This window comes from Malurus melanocephalus, unplaced genomic scaffold (genome assembly GCF_030028575.1).
Source record: "Malurus melanocephalus ecotype Western Australia unplaced genomic scaffold, MMel_1.1 scaffold_149, whole genome shotgun sequence".
Taxonomy (NCBI): Eukaryota; Metazoa; Chordata; class Aves; order Passeriformes; family Maluridae; genus Malurus; species Malurus melanocephalus.
Window position 1 is genome coordinate 331,435 of NW_026623381.1, and position 8,102 is coordinate 339,536.

Consider the following 8,102-nt stretch of genomic DNA (forward strand, 5'->3'; position numbering starts at 1 on the left):
CAGATGGGAGAAGCTTCGTGTCAAATCCACACTTTGGGATTTCTTCCCTRATCCCCAATAAAACACCGGGAGCAGAGAAGTTGGAGTGAGAAAAACAAAGCAGAGCACCAAGGTCCTGTCAGGAGGATCCTGCACGCTCCGAATGCCTGAGGAACGAGGTCATGGAAGCTCCAAGAGTGGAATTATCAGAGTCCCACATCCTCTGCCACATTTCWAACACACCAAACCCGCCGTGTGTCACTGCCAGCGTCCCATTACAGCAGGAAACGGGGAAAAATCCCAGCTCRCYYCTACCAAAACCTSCTGTTTGTTTAGTCTGGGCTCCAACCTGCGCCTGGGCTCGTCCAAGGAGCAGAAATTACAAATCTCGAGCCTCAAATCCCCGAATCCACTCGGAATCCTTCCCCCAGCCGATGCTGCGGGGCRCAGCAAGGACATCCAGACAAGGATCAGAATTTCCTCGCTCCTCTCCACGTCCCTGTGCTTCCAGCTGGCCCTTGGCACCCCCTGCTCTGAGCAGCAGAACAACATGTGCTGCTGAGGTTTATTTTGTGTCTCTCCTCTCCAGGTAATGGCCAAAATAGTCCAGAAATTGAATTATTTCCAGTGCTTCCTGGAGGAATATCTCCTGGCTACTACCAATTCAAAGTCACTTCRGTGCCATCACCGCTTCCAGACCTTCTTTCTGTGCCAAAATTACTCAGAACCCATAAAGATGAGCATCTGGGTTTAAATTCAGGAGGTTTGAAACTAAAACTAAGCCCAGAACTAAGGCAATCATCACCCCATTTTCTCTTACCTCTGCAAACACCAACTGGCCTTGGAAGAAATGACAGTTTGGCATTTATTCAATTAGAAAACTTGGAAAAGTCAGAATAATTTTTCCTTTGTGCTGGTTTAAATGCATCTACTGCTATCACATCCCCTTTTTATCCTGACTGAAATATTTCACTTCGTTTTGCACTTTGAAGCCTTCAAACCCTAATCTAAAAAATCTTATCTGGCTCAAAGGGTTTGGGGAAAACAGCAAAGTGCACGTCTGGAAATGAATATAAAAAAAATCTGGTTTGATCTTTTAATTGAGGTCCCCAGGTCTGTTTGCATGGAAAGATGATATTTGGAGTAACTGGGCAGTTCCTTACCTGAACTTTCCTCCTCTATTTCTTTTTTTCTGAACTTTCCTCCTCTATTTCCTTTTCCTAACAACTCAAGTGGCTCTTCAGCCTCCTGCTTCCCCTTCCTTTGCTTTTTTAGCTCCCTCTGTCCAATCTTTAATTCCTCTCTGTTAGAAATCCAAKATTGGCCAAAGATTTCTGGCTCTTRGTCRGGAARCAGAAAACTTTCCCRTCCATGGGCTGCCTCAGGTTGGCTCCCTGARTTCCTGGAGCCTTTTCTGGTTCTCCCTGAGTGTTACTTTGGGCTGTCCAACCTCCTCCACCCCATTTTTTTATCCCCATTTGGCTGGACTGGATCCCCCCTGCCCTTGGGGTGGCTGGAGCTGCACCTGCCTCTCTCTCTCAGCTGTTCAGATCTTTGCTTGGATGCTTTCCCTGTCCCCTTTTCCATCAAAATTCCAACTCCAAGGATCCTGGCCAAGTTCTGCTCTCTCTTTTCACACCCTCCACCTTTTTGCCATCCTCCCTGACAGCTCCACAACTCAGTGATTGTTCTCCACTGGAAAAACCATCCTGAAGCTCTTCCTGGGAGCTGCTGGAATTCCTGGGATTTGGAAGAATTCTGGAAACATGGAATGCTGTGGGTTGGGAGGGAGGGACTTTAAAGCTCATCCAGTTCCAAACCATTGCCACGGCCAGGGATATTTTCCACCAGAGCAGGTTCCTCCAAAACCCATCCAACCTTGAGCAATCCCATGTCATCCCATTATTTATTGCCTTGCTGGTGCTCCTGGATATGAAGAATTTACCCATGAAGAATTCACCCAATTTAATGAAGAATTTACCCAATTTAATGAAGAATTTACCCATCTAAAGTCAATATTTCCTTGCTCAGTGTGCTCCACAGCACCCAACTCCCAAAAATTCATCCCAGTCTCATCTCACTCATTTGAGCAGCAAAATAAAAAGCGAGAACTGGGCAAGGCTTAAGCATTAAAGAATCTCAAGTGCAGCATTTCAGCTGAAGGATTTCGAAATGTGGGGAGATAAAAGTGTAAATATCCAACAGAAACAGCTTCAGTGGGGTCTGGGATGAGCAGATCCATGCACAGAACAAAGCCAGGTGGACCCAGCAGTTTTMAAATCAAGGCTTTGTCCCAGTGTTAAAATGTTTAAAAAAAAAAAAAAAAAAACCAGAAAAACATAAAGATGATTTTCAGTGGGAACAGCAAAATGAAAAATATTGATGTTCTCCAGCGAATCAACATTTTAAGGATTTATATTAATAACTTTGGGATAAAAGGCTTTTACTGAGATTTTAGCAGCAATCCTCATTTCTCTTTTTGTCAGGCAACCACTTCACCCAAGGAAATGCAGATGTCAATATGAGCAGCTTTTTCCAGGGGAATAATCCCTAACCAAATTCCGAATCTCTGCGTTCCCCACCCTGAAAAATCTGGAGTGAAAACATTTTACAAGAAACTTCCTCTCCCGGGCAGCTGCCTGAGCCACTTATGGATTTCCCATCTGGCTGCTCCCGTCTCCTTCGCTTCCAGGGCTATGAAACTGTAGAATTAATAAAAACAGAATTAATAAAAACAAAGGGAAAAACGAAAACGAATTGAAATTACATCGGTCTCGTTGTAGGTGACGACGGTGCTGGTGGGGAGCTCGGCTTCCACCGCGTTTTCGGTGAGGCCGCCCTGGGGGTCGATCTCCTCGTTGTAGTTGATGTCTTCGTAAGGCATGGGGGTGAAATACTCCTCGTTGATGGTCTCGTAGTTGTACTCATCCACCAGGGGATCACCCACGGCTTCATCCTCCTTGGGCTGCTTCCCGGGGTTCCCCCTCTCCGGGGCTGCAGTGGGGGCTGGATAATCCTGTTGGAAAATGAAACCCCGCAGTCAGAGAAACGGAAATTTCTGTGTCATCCTCCCTTTTTGTGAAGGTTTATCCGCCTCGCCCCTGCCAGGACCCGTCTCGGTACCTGCTTGGTCTCGGGTGTCTCTCCTGCAGCCACTTCAGGAGGGYTGGGTTTGGTGGTGGGGGCTTCTGGTTTGACGGCTTCATCCACGTCCTCGTAGTAGGGGTACTCGTAGTAGTAGGTGTCACCTTCTCCCTCCCCGTCCGTGTACTGCGGAGAGGAGAGGTGGGGAGTGAGGAGCTCCTCTGGACAGCACGGCTCCATGCTGCCAAAGGGGAGGTTCAGATGGGATTTTTGGGAGAAATTCCTCGTTGGGAGGATGGGGAGGCCCTGGAAGGGGGCACCCAGAGCAGCTGTGGATGCCCCTGGATCCCTGGAAGAGTCCAAGGTTGGACGTGGAGCACCCTGAGATCGTGGAAGGTGTCCTTGCTTCTAGCAAGGGGTGGAATTAGACACCCTTTGAGATCCCTCCAACCCAAACCAGTGGCTCTTGGGTGCTTTTTTAACCCTGAACTGCTGAGATCTCCCAGCTCTGCCACATCTGACCCCATGAGAGTGGGGCAGGGAGCCCTCAAGCCGCTCTGGGAAGTGCCACCGTCACTCCCTCTCCTCCAGCCATGCCATCCCACCCAGAAGGGCTGGGGGAAGCAGATCCTCACAGCCTTTTCCACAAGGAGTCAGTGATTGTCCGGAGAGCAGCCGGACAGAGCCGGGCACGGCGCCGCTCCTCGCCAGCCCCGCTCTCCCTGGCAGCGGCCACCGGCGCGTGGAGCGGTTATTCCTCCACGGAGCAACACAACCCTGGGACAAGCCAGCTCTTGTCAGGCTGCTGGCTCCRAAAGGAGAGCTTTATTTTCCTGCTGCTGCAGGTTTTGGCTGCACCGAAGCGCTGTTTTAGTTGTCTCGTTTCGTGTTTCTCCTCAAGAGCTGGCAGAGCGGTTGCAGCGTTTTTCCCCGAGGCTGCGCCTCACCGGAGCATCCCAAAGCCCCGCTTAGGTGCAGGATTAATTTAATCCCAAAGATAAACTCAGAGGGCTGGTGGCATTACTGGTTCGTGGGGATTCCCTGACCCTGCAGGTTTGGGCTCAGCTGAAAACRAATCAGCCCAAGGGAGGAGGCCAGAGAGCAACTGCACAGAGCTGAGACCTCTTAAAAAAAGACAAAATTCAGGTGGTGCTCTTCTGGAAATCAGCCACACCCAGGCATTTCTAACTGGGCAGTAAAAATGAAAATGTATCCTGCATCAGCCTTTTTTGATCTATTTCCTTTTTTAAAGAAAAGACCTGAGGTGAAGCCTCCATAAAAATGTTTTTGGGCACAGCAGCTCTTAGGGATGACTGAGGAKCATTTCTGCCAAAATGGGATTCAGATCAAATCCAGGGGCAAAAATGCTTCCCCCTCCTTTCACACCTGTTGTTTCACAGAATATTGAGAAAGAACTGTTTAATCCTTTCAGAAGTTCACCAGGATAATTGGAAATTTTATAAACAGGTGCCTGTTCCGGACAGGATGGAGCTGCCAGGGAAGGTCAATATTCCACACTTGGCTCCCGCTGGCTCTCCTGCGTTTCTGAGCTCCAAGTGAATGTTCTTTTCAGTCTTTGGAAATGGGAGGAGAGCAGACAGAATGGAAACTCCCAAGGGTGAGAGCCAAACCCCGAACAGGCAAATCCTACAAACAAGCTCTGTCTTGGATGTTGGAGAGGAGGCTGAGCGGGAGGAACGAGCCACGTGTTTGCAAGTGTGATACAAACCCAAATACCCGTGACTGTGCCCCAAAACATCCCCAAAGCCTGCGAGAGACTCACGTATTCATCGGGGTTGGGGTCCTGCGACTGGGGGGCGTCGGGGATGGCGGTGTCGCAGTCGGGGCTGTAGTGCTCACAGTACTCGAGGGCCGCCCGTGGATCYGCCACGATCAGCAGCTGCTGGATGTCACCCTGCAGGGAGGGGAGCACAGGGGTCAGGGATGGATGGTGCTCACGGGGATGCCAGCCCGAGGCTGAAATCAAAGCTGTGAGCACAAAGAAATCAAAATGGAAACACGCGGCAGGGTCACGGTCCTGACACGGGCACATCCCCCGGGGAAAACCTCCAGTTCAGGGAGGAGCTGTTTGTCTTGGGCTGCTCCATGAGGTGTGAACCCACTGTGCTTCATCCCCAGCCCCAAATTCACCTCCCCAAAGAGATAAATCACCCAGTACAACAGCTCTGACAGCCCCAGGCAAGGCGGGTGCTGGAAAAATAAGAGCAAAGGGTTCTAAATCCGCCCCCAAATCCGCAGCATCTCGAGGACAATAAAACAGCTCTATTCCACCTGGTCCTGTGCAGCTCTGCAGGACTCCAGAGTCGCCCTGTCCAGTCCAAAAAGCTGCTTTTGACCTCAAAACTGCTCTGCTGCTCCCACCCCACCTGCTGGTCTCACCAAAGGCATCGCCCCCATTTTCACATCTCACTTCACCTCGATATTCCACCCGCAACAGTGACACAGAGAGAGATGAGAAATGCATCTGATGATCCAAGGAAAGAGCCCAAGGGAGAGGAGATGCAGTGGTTTTTTAGAAACCAAGTAGAGAGGAAGCTCGTTAGGCAGGGGCTCATTAATGGAGCGCTGGCACAGAGCAAACAGAGCCCAACACAGCCACAGCCCCAAGGTCAGAGCAGAAATTGCTCCTGAGTTTCCTGAAGAGCCACCACGCTGCTCAACCCTGGTGCCAAAAGCCAGTTCATTCAGCAGACAGTTACATAAGACTTTACTACTTGGATGCTTAGAGCTGATACTTTAATTAGGGGAGGAAAAAAAATCGCATTTAATAATAGACAAACATGGCTAAAGCATCAGGGGGAAAAGCAGGAGAGTTACAGCAGAACTGGGAGGATGATTTGGGCAGTAAWAGGAACCAGAAGCTCCAAAGGGAGCCTGGCCAGACTGGCAAACAGCCCTGTGGAATAGGATATTTTTGAAATTATGGCCAAATCTGCCTTGGTGTCGCTGGATCACGCAGAGCTCAGCCTCCCRTGGACGTGTCCCACCGACTTCACAAAAAAATAAAAAAAAAAGGTGCTGTTCCCATTTTTGGGCAGAGATCCACCAGGAAAGGAGGTCACCAGGRCTTTGTGGGGCTGGAGATATCAGCTGTGAGGGGAAGGAGCAGCTCAGGGCTGCCTGGAAAAGGATATTTTCCTTTTATGCTCCATTCCCAGGCTGGCTCTCCCCTCTCCTCACGAACATCTGGGCACCTCTCAGACCTCCACCAGCCACCCCTCAATGAGCCCTGCAGCTCATTAGTCACCATTTCCAGCCAAYAACCTTTACAGAATCAACAGAAATGTCTGCAAATGTGGTTTCCAGTTTTCCATTTTTAAAAACGAGAAACATCTTTCCTTCCCTTTCCCTTTCCATTTTTTTTTTTTTAATGTTTTTAACAAATTCACGGAGCGGTTGTGCCGTTACTATCCCGGCTTTTTCTTTTGCAATGTGACCACCGAAAATGGGCACAGAGTATTGGGAAAATACAAAATGCTGAATTTTTTGCCTTGTAGGTAATTTTTTTTTTTTTTTTTGAGCAGCTCTGACCACTACCTACCCACGGGATCCACGGGCAGCTGGGCATGGTGTGACCTCCAGGACAACACCCAGCCCTGAGCAGGGACTGGGGTGTGCTGGGAAGGTTATGGGGTCACTCAGCCCTGTATTTTATTACCAAAGCTATTTCAGAGCTCCAAACCAGCCCWTTCCTTTGGAATCCCCTCCAGCAGCGAATGCCCAACCTGGCCAAGGGAATTTATTCAGAGTGAAGAGCCCTTCCAGCTGCTATTTCTGCTCACAGCACCTCGGCCACCCATCCCTGACATTCCAGCAAAGTTATTCCTGCCCTTCCTTCACTCAGGTGCCTCAARCTCCCCGATTTCCATGGGAAGTGCCTGGCATTGTTGGGATAAGCTGAAATAAAGCAGCCCCAAAGCAGACCTGGTACTCGTCTCCAAGAGGCAGGGCAGGCAGAAAAAGCTTTTTCTCCCTGATAAGGGTGGATTTACACCTCGTGGAGAGCTGATAGGCTGCATCCTGTAAGTGCCCGGGGCTACAACTGCGTTTCCTCAAGGAGCAGATAAAGCAAGGGAGGCATCTTGGCTAAACACGGTGCCAAAGGTTAAGCAGAAGAGAATTTGCTAAAGCTGGGTTTGTTTTTAGTCTCAGCTGATGGCAGCTCCTGAGCTGTGCATGGGGACAAATTCTGGCTCCATCYCTGCTCCCCTGCACAGGTTTGAGCATCCTCAGGGCATTGGCAATGCCTTGGAGTACAGGGAAAAAAAACACCTGCACCAATAAAAGGATTGAAACACCTGATCAGCAAAATCAAAGAATTATTTTCGARTAATGAGGTATTTGAGTCAGAGAGCAGGACAGAAATGCTGTGGTGTCACTTTGCAGAAGGCACCAGCAGCATCCTCCAGCCACCCACACAATGGGTAAAGCTTTKTTTTGGCCTGGGAATGAGTTAGGCACAAAGTTCAGGAAAGTTCTCCAGTGACTGGAGTACCTGGTAGCATCCATAGGCTGAGCTCAGTTGTGTTTTGCTGGTTTGACAAAAAAAAATTTGAAGCAGAGGATAAAAAAGTCGATTTTTTTTTTTTGCCCGCAAACAACCACAATTTCATCCATCAGAAGCAGCAGCGTTTAAAAGAGGGGGCATAAATCACATTTTGGCCTTTATTCCTAAAGCTTCTGGCGACGAGGAAGAGTCAGGASAGCGCATTTGTGAGTTGTGAGGGGTTGATTTGCTCCACCAAACAGATGGAAGTGCTAACTGTCAGGAGCAGTGAGGATCTGCCTGACATTTATGGTAAAGCCATTTATGCCTGGTGACTCATTTGCTTTATGGATGAAGTTCCATCAAGCCAGTTTAACTCAGCTCCCCAGCCAGCTCCCAGACAAGGCTGGAAAAGCTCTTTCTGGAGAGTTTCTTAACACTTATTCTATATGCGTGCAAAAAAAAATGTCACATCACTTCCAATGACATCAACCTCAGGAACTCAGAAATCGCTGTGGTTCCACAGAAAAAA

At 49.1% G+C, this 8,102-nt stretch overlaps 1 protein-coding gene across 1 annotated transcript in view; it reads right to left on the bottom strand.

The window, feature by feature from the left end:
• The window catches only part of COL5A1 (collagen type V alpha 1 chain), a 123,160-nt gene that overhangs the window by 67,547 nt on the left and 47,511 nt on the right, over positions 1–8,102 (bottom strand). Inside the window, 3 exon segments of the mRNA XM_057371595.1 lie at positions 2,747–2,995; positions 3,103–3,249; positions 4,847–4,978. Coding sequence (XP_057227578.1) covers positions 2,747–2,995; positions 3,103–3,249; positions 4,847–4,978 — 528 coding nt within the window.